This window comes from Gopherus evgoodei, chromosome 15 (assembly GCF_007399415.2).
Source record: "Gopherus evgoodei ecotype Sinaloan lineage chromosome 15, rGopEvg1_v1.p, whole genome shotgun sequence".
Classification (NCBI taxonomy): Eukaryota; Metazoa; Chordata; order Testudines; family Testudinidae; genus Gopherus; species Gopherus evgoodei.
Genome location: NC_044336.1, coordinates 17,128,161 through 17,143,976, shown reverse-complemented (window position 1 = coordinate 17,143,976; position 15,816 = coordinate 17,128,161). Strand labels below are relative to the sequence as shown.

Below are 15,816 nucleotides of genomic sequence, written 5' to 3'. Positions count from 1 at the left end.
GGCGACGCACGCGCGCCATTCTTCCACCCCCCTGCCCCCCGCATGCGGCCCCGCCCTGTCCAGGTGACGCCGCTGCCCCGCGCCCCGCCCCGGCGCTGTGGGTGAGGTCAGTGCCGTGCGCCCGCGCTCTAGCCAAGGCCCCGCCGCAGAGTGAGGAGGAGGCGCTGAGAGCCGCCGCCCGGCCGGGCCCTGTCAGGGAAGGAGCCAGGCGGGCCGGCCGGCCGCACCGAGGCCATGGAGCTGGCGGACGGCGTGGTATATCAGGAAGACCCGGGGGGCCCCGGCCCCGCCATGATGTCGGAGCGGGTGTCGGGGCTGGCGGGCTCCATCTACCGCGAGTTCGAGCGGCTGATCGGGCGCTACGACGAGGAGGTGGTGGCCGAGCTGATGCCGCTGGTGGTGGCGGTGCTGGAGAACCTGGACTCGGTGTGCGCGCACAGCCAGGAGGCCAGCGTGGAGCTGGAGCTGCTGCGGGACGACAACGAGCAGCTGCTCACCCAGTACGAGCGCGAGAAGGCGCTGCGCAAGCAGGCCGAGGAGGTGAGGGGCCGCGGGCTCGGGCTGCTCACCGGTACGAGCTGGAGGAGGCGCTGGGCGGGGATCCGGGACTGGCCCGTGGCACAGCTGAGGGGACCGGGCCACCCTGCTGGCTCGGCAGGAGCTGGGAGGCGGTGCCGCTGGTGCAGGCCGAGGAGACAGCGATATAGGGGGATCGCGGTAGGGTGAGAGTAGGGGCCGGGCCGACGAGGTCCGGGGTCGGCTGTATGTTTCCTAAGCCTAGTTTCCTTTCTGGGGAATCGGATAGAGGCTCCGAGTTCCTTTTCCCGGGTCTCACGTCCACCTCTTAGGGAGAGGTGCAGGGTGTTTTTAACATCCTCTTCCCGTTGCTGGTGGGACGGTGGAGCTGACCCCCCCTTCCCAGCTTGCAAGTGGCCTTATCTGTAGTAGGCTATCTTCCTCCCGGTTCCCATACAAGGTAGGTTTACATACAGACACCCAACTTCGTACCGACTCATCTAAGGTGCAGAGATGACCATATCATGGCTAAAAAAGTGGCTTATTTGTAGGGGTAGGAACACAGACATTTCCCTTTTTCTTCACACTGTACTGACACTTAACATTCTGGTCAGAGGAATGTATTGTACATCATATTCCTTTTTTAACCCTGTGGTTAGAAAATGACAGTTGATTACAGCAAGCTGTTTATCTTATTCCACAGCTTTCACTCATTTATGTGGCTCTTCTTTCTTTGGGACTCTTAAACTGACTAGAACAGCTCCAGAAGATTGTTTTTCATTTATTCACATCAGTTATATGAAGGGTAGGCAACCTATGGCACCTACGATTTTCAGTGGCACTTACACTGCTTGGGTCCTGGCCACCAGTCCAGGGGGCTCTGCATTTTAATTTAATTTTAAATGAAGCTTCTTAAACTTTTTAAAAACCTTATTTACTTTACATACAACAACAGTTTAGTTATATATTTCAGACTTTTAGAAAGAGACCTTCTAAAAACGTTGAAATGTATTACCGATATGCAAAACCTTAAATTAGAGTGAATAAATGAAAGTTCAGCACACCGCTTCTGAAAGGTTGCGGGCCCCTGGGTTATGCAGAAGCACAATACTATTTGAGAGTAACCAAGGAACTAAGTATTAAATGAATCAGTATCTCAAACTTCCCCACTGTGAATTTCTTAAAGTTAAGGAGCTCCATAGTTATTTTTATGGTCATTCCTCATAAATGTCTTGTGTGGGCGTGACTAAAAAAAAGATACATTATGTGGTGTGTAGAAATGGACAGTGCTGTTCAGGCTGTAACTCCCTGGGCTGGTGGTTGGAAGCTTCAGCTATGCAACATGTGGTTAGAGATTGTTCAGTAGTAGTCCTTGAGTGATGATGACACATAATAAGCCCCATAGTTAGGTGTGTCAAGGTAGTTCATCTAGTTTTTTATTTCAGAGTGTAGATATTTGTAAAGCATCCCTTGTTTAAAAGTATCAAACAATATTGTTCCGCACTGTTGCTTTAATTATTTCCCCCAACACACTTTCTCACTGAAATTGCAGTAAGAAATTGGAGTGAAACCACTATCCTTAATTTAGCCAGCTATCTTAGAAGTACTCCATGTCCAGACATAGGCTTCTTGTCCTGCACTCACCTGTATGTTCTTAATTTCTGTTGTTTTGAAAACTGAAAAGCATTGTTACTGACAGTAGCTTTTTTCTGTACTAGTGTTGTCTTTTTTTAACTTAAAAAAATAATTTTACATGGCTTGTAAAACAAAACCCTACAATGCAATGCAAATAGTTCGAAGTTAGAGTGAAAAAAGGTTAAGGTACAAATTGCTATAAGTAACACTTGAACAGACAAGAAGACTATAACAAACATCCTTTGTTTTGTAAAGTTATAAAGAAATACAGTATGAATACACACAACTTTTCTCTAAAGACTTGCATCTAGTTTTTGTCCAAACCAGTAAAAAGAGTGATAAATTTCTATACCAGATTTACAAAATTAATTGCTCATTAACTCCAATTGAATCAGTTTATTGATAGGTGATTGAATTTCACTTTATTATCAAGGTGACAAAGAGGAGGGGATATTTGACTTATTTTCCTGGACTGGTAAATTTTCATGACTGTATTGCAAGGATGGTTCATACTTAGATGGAATATGAAAAAAGGGTCTCAGCATCATGGAGCAGAAACTATAACAAATCGCAGCAACAAAATGTGGTGATGCTGTTTCAGCTCTTATGGACTTTTCAGAAGTTGCACACCTGTAGGTATCTCTGTGGCACTATAGTAGTGTGCTATTTCTATAAGTCAATTGAGCTGACTAATGTAGGCTAAAATTGTTATTGAATTGCAGCAGAAGTCCTTATAGTTGCTGAAACTGCAACTAACTTAAAGATAGTGTTTTCAAATGTGAACACATCCCTTGTCCTTTCAATGTGAACACACACCTGTAGTATTCACAGGCCGTTTTCTGTTACTCCATTAACACATGCATGATAAATTTTAAAAATGCATGATACAATCAAAGATGTACATGCATTTTCCAAATGCAGTCATAGCAACCATTTTTTGATACACTGCCACCTCGATATAATGCCACCTGATGATAAAACACAAATTTGGATATAATGCGATAAAGCAGTGCTCAGGCGGGGGCTACACACTCTGGTGGATCAAAGCAAGTTCAATATAACACGGTTTCACCTATAACGCGGTAAGATTTTTTTGGCTCCCAAGGATAGCGTTATATTGAGGTAGAGGTAAAAGGGTAACCAGCAGGAATAAAATGAGGAGGAAGGTACATGATTTACAGATTTGTACTATTGCTTTCTTTTAAGGGGTAATTTTTTAACAAATGGTTGGCTTTAATAGTTCTTTGAGTTACTTGGGTGAACTTTCATTGCTTGATTGACCTAATGGTTAAGAGATTTTTCCATATTCTCTAGTAAAAGCCTGATATTGCTTGAATTGCCAAGTTTGACTGTTCTGAATAATTCTCTTTCCCTTTCTCATTATCATTATAGGAATTTTTTTCTTTCAAGTAGTCTCATGATAAATATTCATGATGCTTCTTAACTCAGAATCTTTTTTGCCTCACTGTTTTTTAATCAAGCTCTCATTTTTGTTGATTTCTTCCTCATTAGCATTGTGTGACTTGATGCAAATTGTGATTGTGGGTTTCTTTTGGTAATGATTTCCAAAAATGAGAAGTTAAAATCTGCTTCTTTTAGCTATTCTTTGGGTTCCAGTCATTTCTTTAATGACTAATGGATGTGATCAGTTTTCATAACCAGTAAGAAACCGCCTGCATAACTTTATGTATGTGATGTTTGTTCAGTTTCCTGGTTTAACATGAACATTGAGAAGATGAGATATCTGGATATTTTGCCAATGTTTTGCATGTGACTGCTGTGTGACAATTTATATTTACAAAAATAAGCATTAGGCAAATTGGTTAATAAAGGTTCCAGTATAGCCAAAGTACCAAGCAGCAAAGAAATGAGGAAGAGGAAGAAAATAACTTTTATGCAGCTGTGTCTTATGTATAAATATATTTCTGACTGTAGTTCCAGTAGGAGCACACAAGTCTATGTTTAGGTAGCTGGCAGAAAATTGATAAGGGAGCTGTGAGTCACATGATTGCTTAATGTTACTTCTGGTTTTATAAACAGCCACAAGCAATTTGTTTCCAGGGCTTTGGAGCTGTGCTCCAGCTCCAGGTGAAAACCTGCAGCTCCACTGCTCTGGAGCTGCTCCATGCTCCAGCTCTGGGCTTCGCACCGAGGCCTTTTTTTCAGCAAAGAAACAGTTATCTGGGGTTTGGGTTTCATAGACTTGCCTCATAACTTATTAAATGAACCTATTCTTGAAACCTGACATCTTTAATACATACATCTTTTTTTATTTTGTAGGTGTGAAAAGGGAATTAGTTTTCAGCTTCCCACTAAATGGGTTTAAGTATTGTAGGTTACTTGGAAACAGTGAGGAAGATAATGGCCAAAAGTTTTTCTGCTTAAGTGTTTTTCAGGTTATCAGTGTTAAATATTTAAAATTACTGTCTTATTGAGCAGTGAATAAAATCAAATACTCTAACTTTTATAAGAGTAGAACTCGTATCCAGATTTAACATTTTGAATGTCACATATTTTCAATGTGTAATTTTTGATCTGCGGTAAGTAATAATCAGGTGAATGGAGCATGAATCTGAGTGCCAGGAACATACGGTCCCACCCCTGGTTTTGCTGTTGATGTACTGAGATGTTGGGCAAGTTACTTAAATACCTTCTTTATTTCGCGTTGTGCAAAATGGGAAATTTAACTGCCTTACATCAGTGTTGTGAAGATCATTACCTAGAAAATGCTTTGAAGAAGTATGAAGTGTTAGTGTAATTTAACCATTAAAACCAAGGAGTGGCTTTACGTGGGATGTTGAATTGCTGTGTTATGTTCATCTAAATTTCAGGGAATGCTTGCTACAAATTGACATTTTGTAGAATGGCATTTGATAGAATTGTTGAAGTTGGTCCTCAATGTCAGTTCACTTTTAAAGGAATGTTATCTTGAAATCTAGTCACTTTTAAAAGTTTAAAGTAATGTAAGCTGTACTGCCTTGCTAATGTCTGTGGCTTCACAATAACTTTTTCAAAATGTTTTTGCCCTCCCTTTTGCTGTGTAGAAGATCTGCATAAACAGGGGAAACTAACTACACAAGGAAATAGCGACTCTGACTCTGCATAGTGCTGTCAAATACAAAAAGTAAACATGAGCATAACGGGGAGAATAGGGGAAAAAACCTGACATTTCGCTCATCTTAGGTTTTGTTTGTAACAATATGGGCAAAAATAGAAATAAGTTGGTGCTGTCCCTTTGAGTAACTTCACCTATTTTGAATATTCTTTTATTTGGTGAATATTTTGTTTTAGATAGAACTTGGGTCTTTAGCATCTCTTTAGATTGCCCAGTGCAAATCTTTAAAACAGCAGTGGAATGTCCAAGAGAATTACATGTAACTAGTTAAAAAAAAAACAAAAAAAACAAGCAAACAAAACCATAACAACCTTAATTTGAAAACTAGTGTGTTTTTTAGATAAGTCCTGAACAGCTCTAGAAGAAGTTTTGCGTAAGAATGAAAAACTTGATATTTGGTTTTATATGTGATGACATTAAAATTGATTTAAAAACAGCTGTTGATTCAGAAGTAAGATTGTTGCTAACCTTTTGTTCTCATGTGACACACATGACTTCTGGAAATCTAGTGTTAAATAGAAGCAAATTAACAATGTTGCAGTTGTATTTAAACCTATTCTGATAGATTTTCTTCTGCTTACTTTAATGTGGTGTGGTAGAAGCAGTTACTCAGTGCAAGGCTTGTGTTAACTTCTTCATTTTAAAAGGGAAGCAGGACTAACAAGAATGAATAAGCTAGACCTGGCCTTAAATGTTCATAAAAAAGGCCAAAAAACTTAAACAAAAAACCCTTTTACACCTTCTGTCTGTAAGAATAAAAAAGTGCAAGTTGTATGTTTCTAGTTTCCTGTTGTATTTTTACACCATATATTTCACTAGTGAATATTCCTAAAACAAAGGAAAATGGTTAAACTGTTCACTCCCTCTTCTGGCAGTTCATAGGAATATTGGTATAAACTAATACATTTATATATGAACTCCCTTCATTAAAGCAGAGAACCACAAAAACACATTTACCTGTCTTTCAGCATCAGCTGTTTCTTGCTTTTCTTAGCATTTTGCTCCAAGCACTGTCATATGAACACCATTGAGTCCTGTGATAGCCATGTAACAGCTTATGTGAAAGCACTCTTGTTCAAGTTTATAGTATGAATAGAAAACCATGCATTTAGATAATTTGGCTTAATCAGAATTTTTCACTGGTTGGTCTGCATTAGTAGAAATGAAGTGCTTTTATAAAGTGTTATGAATTTTCTCTTTCCCTTTATTGATCTAAAATTTAATGGAGCATAAAAAATTAGATGTAAACAATTGTGAACAAGCTATTTCAATATAGGGGATAATCTCAAAAGTGACGCTCAGCTTTGACACAGTTTTGAAAAGCTATTTGTTCACACAGGAATCTTAGATCAGCCTCATCTAAATAGATCATCATGTGGATCATCTTCCCAACTTCTCGTTAATCTTACTCATAATTGTATATCATCCCTGTTGCAACTACCACAGATGCTTATGTGGACAAGTAATATTGGTAAAGAACAGGCCGCTCTTTGCAATTAGCAACAAGGAGTGCTATGCTACCTGCCAGCTCTTAGGTTCATAAGAAAGGGTTCTCTGGGCCACCAGTGCTCCATATGTGAGCATGACAATTGATTTAAGTGAACTTGCAGTGAGGTCAAGGAGTCTGTCACTGAAAGGAGCCTGCATACCTATAGAAATTCCTTTTTCCTATTGTCATTTGATCAGAAATATAGAGAACTCAGCTTTCTACTATGGGAAAGGAATGACTCTCAGGCCTTTTTATTTATTTTGTGGTCTGTTTGCTGAAGTGGTGTGCTTTCCCTAACGATATTACTTCTGTGGTTTTTAAAGTCCACCCTTTTTTAGGCTGTTGGATCAGTTCAAGTGTAATTTATTTGAACCGGAAAGGTACTTTTGAGCAGTCAGAACTTCATGTATCGCTTTCATTTTTTTTGTTACCTACAAAATATACTTAGTGAATTTCACCCTGCGCAGAAGGTAAGCACAAGACCTATGCACTGCCAAAGATCTACAGGTCTTGTGCTCGCTATCAACATAGTTTTGAATTTAGTTTATTGTGCATACTTCTGTGTCTGGTTTACTTCCTCCTCCTGATATCACTTCCACACATCAGTCATGGGATGAGCGGGGACAATTTCACAAGATAAGGCTGCACCCTTTCTATAACACTGTTTTAGCTTTCTGGCTTAGGTTATAGTCTGATATCTTCATTATTATATATGCTGAATACTAGCATATGGGATAATACATTGTATTAGTTACTATGAAGTGAAGCTAGTAACTGGACTACTTTATTATTACTTTCCAGCCATCCCTGAAAGAATCAAAACAAGTTAGCTAGAAATTTAAGTGTTATGTACAGTGTAGCTACAATAAAGCATTGATTGTTGGACACTTCTGATATTGGAACTACTACAACTTGGTTCATTACATTGCTCCCACAGCTTGCATATAATACCATTACTGTACAACTGTACTTAAATTACTCGTGCACTCTTTTGCTTGAACAGCGAAGAGTAACGTTACCTGAAATAACTGATCTAGAATTTTAACTCTCATTAGACACTTTTAGCTTTCATGTCTTTAACTCCCAATTTAAAGCTTTGCTATGCATGTTAAAACTGCCCCACGCAGTATTAATAAGATTTGTATGTAAGTTGAATAGGCATATGTACCCTTTGCCATTTTTAATCATTGTATGAGGGAGACAACACAGATAGCGGATTACGTGGCCCAGCCACCACACCTGTATGACAGCATGAGATTTCAGCTGCTAGTACAAATTGATTTTGCATAAGGCCCATATAGGAATTGGACTCAGATCATGAACTTCTCATAGGCTACTGAATAGTAATAACTATCAGATGGCGAGGCAAGTATTAAAAAATTGATTCCTGGGTGTAATTTTAACTGGATGGCAGCAGTGCTGCTGGCATTGTTCCTTAACACACACTTCCTGTTTTTCCCCTCCTTCCCACTTCCACTTGTATTCAAAGGATTTTGAGATGCCTTCCAGCACAAAGTATGAACACACACAGCTATTAAGCAAGTATCTATGGTTAGAAAGGGCCAGAGTGGTTGTCAAGGACTAAGTTATCTTAGTCTGCTTGGCACTGCTTTAAAGTTTTATGATTACACCTTATTGGCCAAGTGATCAAAGGAAGTTAATTTGGACAAAATGCTCCAAAAATGAATACTGGAATGCTACATAAGGTAAATGGCATGCTGTGTATTGACTATAAACGTAAACTGTAAATGTTATTCAAGTAAAAACGAGGAGTCCTTGTGGCACCTTAGAGACTAACAAATTTATTTGGGCATAAGCTTTTGTGGGCTAAAGCCCACTTCATCAGATGCATGGAGTGAAAAATACAGTAAGCAGAATGTATATTATACCACGTGAAAAGATGGGAGTTGCCTGACTCCTCATTGTTTTTGCTGATACAGACTAACATGGCTGCTACTCTGAAACTTGTTGTTCAAGTGTGGTTCATAGATTCACTTCTGTTTATAAATTCTTGACTACACAACATTTTCCTGTGAAATGCAAACTTTTTTATTCCCACGAGCTGCTTTCTACATTCAGGAGTGAAAGTCAATCTATTGAAAATAGTTTATGGAAATGAAACCGTTCTAGGATCATGACTGTAGCTTTATAGGATCATAAATAGATGTTACAACTTGAGGACTAGTTGTCTGGCTGATGATTAAGCTGTTGATAGTAGAATTAGTCACCTTTCTTTAGCACGTCTTCAAAACTTGTTTCATGTTAGCTCTTCTGTAGCCTGTACAACAAATAGGTACTGTTTCCAATACTTCATATTTTACTCTTTGTAAAACAGGTTGGCTTATGAAGAATTTATTCTACTTAAGAGAATAGGATCAATTTTCTACACTTCATGTAAATCCAGAATGGGTGTTGACTCAGTACTGATCTCAGAGTAACACAGAATGCTTAATAGTTAAAGAAGGCGGAGCACTGTCATGTGTCAGAGCTTTATTGCTTGTACCACAGTAGGAGCTGGGAAGGAAAACCTTGCCTTAGAAGTCACATGAAGCCCCTCACACCTCTTCTGGTGTATGGGCAGGACAAGAGATTCAGAGGCAGGCAGGTAATAGGGTTTACATCTTTAAAAGCAAAAAAACCATTTTGTTGGAGTAGAAGGAATAATGTCCATAGTTACATGTAAAAGGTAAGAGGAAGTGGAGAAGTCAAACTTGTAGACTTGGTCACCCTAATTTAAGTGCTTTAAGACTTTGAAAAGTGGGCACGCTAGTGAGAACTACTGTTCAGTACCTAAAATGTTTGAAGTTCTGCAGCTTAGTGTTTCAGGAAAAATAATTAACTAATAAAATACTTTTATAATAAAGTAAACTACTATATATTCCTCTTAATAAAATTTAAGTTAGGATTTTCAAAAGGTCCTGAGGGAGTTAGCTACCCACTTCCTTTGAATTTTTGAGTTTTAGGGGACTAACTCTGGCTTCTTATAAAAATCCTAACCTTGCTGCTCGGTGTCTAACCACACTAGTGAATATTTTATTTGTTTTTTTCGTCTGTCAGAAATTCATTGAATTTGAAGATTCTCAAGAACAAGAAAAAAAGGACTTACAGACCCGAGTGGAATCATTAGAATCTCAAACACGACAGCTTGAACTGAAAGCAAAAAATTATGCTGATCAAAGTAAGTAGAAATGGCTTATGTTGTAACTGCACTTTGATTACATTATGACTTCAGGATGATGTTAAATTTCACTCTGATTTAACCTACAATAGTGATACATGACAGATCTTTTTCTGATGCCTGTTCCACCCCTCTTGACACATGCACTTAAACTAGCTTTAATGTTGTTCCACCTCTGAGTAGGATAGAAGTTTAGATGCCGACACATTTTATTTTGATGATTCCTTTATCATCCTATACTCTAGGACACAACACTATCTTCATTTTACAGAACTCTTTTTAGGTCAGGGTATAAGTCTTAAGCTATCACTATACTAAAGAGCTTACAGGTGTGTAGCTGTATTGGTGCAGCTGTGCTACTGTAAGCTCTCTAGTGTAGCCCTAAGCCAACAGGAGAGAGCTCTCCCATCGACTTAATTAATCCATCCTCAATGAGCGGTGGCAGTAGTGCTCCCACTGACATAACACCGTCCACACCGGCGCTTAGGTTGACATAACTTATGTCGCTTGGTGGTGGCTTATTCACATCCCTACTGACATAAACTATACTGACCTAAGGGATAGTGTAGACATGCCTTAGTGTGCAAGAAGTGTTACGCGATCCAGTCTGTACGTTGATGTTGATTACTGACTCCTTCCACTTTGCTGCTTTTAAGAGGACTCTTAGTGTGCGAGGTATGCGTAAATAACCAATTGTTTTTTTTGTTTGACCAAACTGAAAAATCAAGGTTTTTGTTTTGATATGAAATGAAATACTTGAGAATTTTTTGACAAAAGTCAGACATTCATTTCGGTAAATTAAATGTTCCATTTGACCTAAAATGAAACATTTTAATGTTTTCAGATTTTATATTTTTTATAATTTAATAAACTTGAAGTAAGATTTGAAATGAAAGGTCATAACACTTTGTTTAGAAAATATCAGTGAAACATGCTGACTTTCTTGAACTGAAACGGTTGGATTGGTTGACCTAAATCTTCAATTTTTGGCAAAAAAAGTTTAATCTGAACATTTACCCCCATCTTTGCTCTTTATTGGAATCTCCTGCTTCAACTTCAATGTTTGAGAATGTCAATTGTCTGCTGAGAGATCATTTCCACTGTTCCAGGCTCTAGATACAAAGACCTTTCAGGGTGTTTGGTGCTGGGCCGTAGACTGTGGCCTGTTGAAAGGTTAGAATAAATTCTAGACAGACCTGCTTCAGAGCCCAGGGCAAAAGGTTATGTATGGTAACAGGACCCAAGATGATTATATTAGAGGAGAAAATACCTTAAGTACAAATCACGGGAACCTAGAAATGTGAGAGTCAGAAACTCACTGAAATCACAAACAGGAGATGAATGAGACTCCATATTTTTTCTAGAGTAATATCTCATTTTATTTCTTTGTGGCAGTCCTGATGACTTTCATTTTGCCTAGAGATGTATTGGACCTCTTATTAACACCACTTTTCTGTTCACTCTCATCATAAAATGGCCATCTGTAGTTCCTCACTTCCATTTCTAATTACTACTCCTAATCCTCTCTGGTTTACTTTTCTCCTCTTGTCCAGGCTTGAGCAGGAATCTCTTGTAAGGATTTGACAGGCAGCTGTTTGGAAGTTGTTGGCATTTTAGATGTGTCCATCTACCTTTCAGACTTTAGGAAATCAACCAGAACAGTCCTCAGTAGGTTAGCAATAAGTGTGGATGCCCTAATGTTATCTATCTTTTTGTCCAGTTTGCTGGGCCAGGCATGAACAGAAAATATTTTTATTACCACCATTATAAACCTTGGAATACTGGTATGTTAGCAGCCTGACAAAGTAATGCTTTGTGGAAGGGTGTTCTATATTTCTGCAGCATCCAGACAGGTAAATGTGGTGTGTCCATGGCTTCTACAAGATTCAGTATTGATTAAAAAAAGGGGCTGCTGAAACATGTGGAGCTGCTGAGACCATTGTCTTTCTAGGAAATAGCTATTTCAACCTATTGGTTTTTTTTAAAGTGTAATATTTTGGGTTATTTTAAAGATGCTTCAATTGCATGAAGATAAAAAAATTGTATGCTGTTTGCGAGTAGTTGTTGAAGTACTGAATGCAAACTTTTAGTCAGTTGACTAACTTTCAGATATACATTCTTCCAATACAGGTCCACTAATGAAGCTTCCTCCTTAGTCTAATTAATTCTGCTGGAGGCAGAGATATTTTGTTCTACACTAATTTACTCTACTATGTAAAATTACCTTAAAGATGTAATTTCGTTGTGGTATATTGTTGGAGTAGGAAAATAGCTGTTGTGCTAAAATCAGTAATGTGAGAATAAGTTTACTTTTAAGTGAAATGTCAGCTTAGGTTTTAGAAGTGAGAGCAACTTCACCTCTAATGTTGATTAGCCTGTTTTATGAGAAATGAGGAATTGCTCAAATACTTTTTTGTCCTAAGTGGGGGACCAACTATTTACAGAAAACTAGTTTTTAAATAGAACTCTTTCATCTTATAGGGATACTTTCTGATAACTTAGCCCCAAAATTAACTTGTGCAAATTTAAGTGTCTTTTTGAAAACTTGAAGAAAAAATAATTTAAATATATTTTGGGTTATGTTTTTGCTGCATTATTTCTGACAAAGATATTGTGGACTATATGAAAATTGAAGTGAAATTAGTTTATTTTAGCTAACTGAATTGTAGAAGGTTTTTAAAAACAAAAACAAAAACAAACCTCTCTCCACAAATCATAAGTTGAAGATGAAGGATCTACAGTATTTGGTTATAGATTGATTGATTGATTTTTAATTGATTAGTGTTTTGTCTAGTCTACTGTTAAATGTCCCTAGATTATATGTTTTAATCTAGTGGTGTTCATAGCATAGGTATAGAAATGTTCGACAAATTTATTAATGTGAATATTCTTTTAATGGTAACTTAACAAAATCAAGATGTGCAATGCTTTAAAATTTGCTTAAACTGTTGATGAAAAATGTTACATTAAAGGTAGTGATATCCATCTCCATCTCCATGCTGGGCTGCAACACAGCCTTGCCAGTCCAGATGCTGTTACCTGGCACTGGTTCTCAATTTCCACCCTTTTAAGCATGATGCTACTTATCAAAACACACTTTTTGCACCATCTCCTTCCTGTCTCCTTTTGTTCCTTCTCCTCAGCCAGCTTTCTTTCTTTCATGGTGGATGATTTCTCTGTAATACTAATGAGTAATGTGTAGCTGTCTTTTCTTCATGAGTAATATGTAGCTCTTGTCCTCCTCTCTCACCTAAATAACAGGAAGACACTTGTGCTTTTTTTTTTTAGTGACATGCATGCATCTATGGCAAGGGTAGAGATTGAAGAGCTAGGTAATGTGCTCTGAAGTATGTAAAAGGAGGGTGATACAGATCATCTTAACTGTTTTTTCTTAAATTGAATACAAGAGTTATATGGTGTTTGATTAAACAAAGACCCTGCTCCTCGGCAGATTAGAATATTATGGGCAGATCTTTGCAGAGTGTATTGTGCAGGAGTACGTGCCTCAGATACTGTATATGATATGCTCAAACAGAGAGACTCTTATAGGAATTGACAAAGTAAACTCAATGTCACGGAGCCTGGATAGGCTGCCCCCATTGAGACCCTCTTTCAGTCCCCTGAGTGGGTCTCTTTAAAATGCTACGCCCATGCCTCCACTTCTCTGCAGTAAGATCCTGCAATCCAGCCACTCTCTATCTGGGTCTCTAGATTACAACCCTTGAGTAACAACCTTGACTAAATCAGCAGATCCAACGAGGGCTGGTCCCTGCAAGAGTTTCCTTTTGGGAGCCTGTGACAGCATATGCTTGTAGGGAGACAGAAAAAGCTTCTTGAAAACAAAGCATGATTTATTTTTGCCCAAAAGGTTTGCAACAGAGGAGTGGATTTAGAATACAGACCCACACTCATATTTCCTTACTTAAACTTACCTTTCTAGCCATAGCTCAAGTGAGTTTGGCTTATTCTCCATCTCTTACTTGGGAGAAAAAGCATTCATGGCTTTTAGCCTTCTCCTGTCTCCGAATGTCTGGCACATTCTGATCAGCCTCTCTCAGCTCATCCAAAACCTATCTTCCTTTTCTAGTTTCTTGGAGGGATTAGGTCTCCTTTTGGGTATGTCTGCACTGCAAGCAGAGGTATGACTGTCATGTGTAGGCATACTCGAGGTAGCTTTGATCTAGCTGGCTTGAATATTAAAGCAGTGAAATTGTAACAGCACAGGGTGTATGTATAAGCCTGCCAGAGCATTTTTTTCTGATGTCCTCTGTCAGAAGCTGCGTATTACTGAAGAGGCTCACCTCAGGACTCTAACTCCTCGCCTGTTACCATCTACCTAAAAACTGTGGTGGTCTAGCATTTAGTTTGGTAGATCACTCCATGTGTTCCTTTTTGTGCAGTTACATGAGGAAATGGTTGCCTTAATGGAAAAAGCTAGCTTCATGTCTGGCCTCTTAATGCTAAATTATAGCCTGACTTTTTTCAAAAGTGCAGTTCCTGTTAAAGTTGTCGCAGGTCTACAGCACCTTTTAAAAGCAGGCCATTTCACTAAACTTTATACGATATTGGACTACTTTAGGCAGTAGTTGTGGCATACTCAGGAATGGTGGTTTAAATTTAGTTCTACTTTTGCTTCTCTTATAGCACTGATTCAGTTTTTGTTGTCTAAATTGAGTGCTCCATGTTTCACCTTTAAGACAAGAAATATGAGGTGTTTGGTAGAAATTCAGCACACATTTGGAAGTGATCTGCCAAACTAATACTATTTAATGTGTGTTTAAGATTTTTAACCTTAAAATAACCTAGAAAAATTGGAGAATTAAATACAATATCTAACTTCAGTCTGAATTACCTGGATTTCTATAAACCCCTCAAACATTATTTTTTTTAAAATGGACTTGCTTACATTTACTATGGAGTGTCTTTTTAAATCAAAATGGATTTGTTACATGATGACAGTACGTAACACCATAGAATGCCACATTTTTATACTGTTTAGTATCTGCTATAATCAGTTTATGTATGGTTTCTTTACTACCTTTTAATGTGAAGACTCTGCTGTTTGTTCGGATTTGGCATCTCTATTGCAGTAGGCACGTTAAGGCTATTGGAGGCAGTGCAGCTTTGGCATTCTGTTTCAGTGCCATTTCTGATCAGAATAGTTGCTATGTAAAACAGTTAATAGTTTGCTAGTTCATATTTGGAAGTTAATTCATGTTAATTGTTTGGAAAAAGGCTTGTTCCAGAAGCGGAATTTAGTACTGATAAGTGGTGTTTTTAGGAGAAAATTGCATTTTGCTTTTGGAATGAGTTATCAGAAACATAGAATTCAAGGATTAGAAACTTGACTAGCAAACCTTTCTAAAATTTTGGAAGTATACATCTTGCTAGAAACACTGGTTTTTGAATACTTAAATAGTGAACCAATCAAACTTTAATGAGTTTTTCATATGCTACATCATTGGCCAACTTGGCATAGAGAATTTGAAAACAAGATTGCAAACATTCAACAGATGATTAATGGCAAGTGAGTGTAAAAGAGGAATGGGACAAAAATTCAGTTGACGCCTGACAAATAGCATATTACAGATGGATTATGTGGTAAAAAAAAAAAAAGACGTGAGAGGTTGGCATTGTGAAAATCGTGCTGATGTACACGTCATTTTGTAAGGTAGTCTAATTGTACTGTGGTGGTGTCATCTTTCCCATTTTAGCTGAGAGAGACCTATTTAGATGTCTGTCCTATGGTACCAAACTATGGGACATAATGTCCCCTTTCAATTCCCTGGATACTGCTACCTGCTTATTTTTTTTGTTTACATTCCTTTTCTCTCTCCTCTTGCTTCCCTCAACTTTTTGGGCTTTTAAAGGGGCTTATCCTGT

General features: G+C 38.4%; 1 protein-coding gene across 11 annotated transcripts in view; it reads left to right on the top strand.

The window, feature by feature from the left end:
• The first annotated feature begins 136 nt into the window (after positions 1–136).
• The window catches only part of SPAG9 (sperm associated antigen 9), a 104,389-nt gene continuing 88,709 nt past the window's right edge, over positions 137–15,816 (top strand). For 7 of the 11 annotated variants that reach the window (XM_030534507.1, XM_030534506.1, XM_030534505.1 and 4 more), the window contains exons 1-2: positions 138–540; positions 9,813–9,933. In XM_030534507.1, coding sequence (XP_030390367.1) covers positions 235–540; positions 9,813–9,933 — 427 coding nt within the window. In that variant the 5' untranslated portion in view covers positions 138–234. Of the gene's footprint in view, positions 541–9,812; positions 9,934–15,816 lie in introns of those variants that run through there. The other 4 variants (XM_030534500.1, XM_030534498.1, XM_030534504.1 and 1 more) reach the window with 2 other exon arrangements.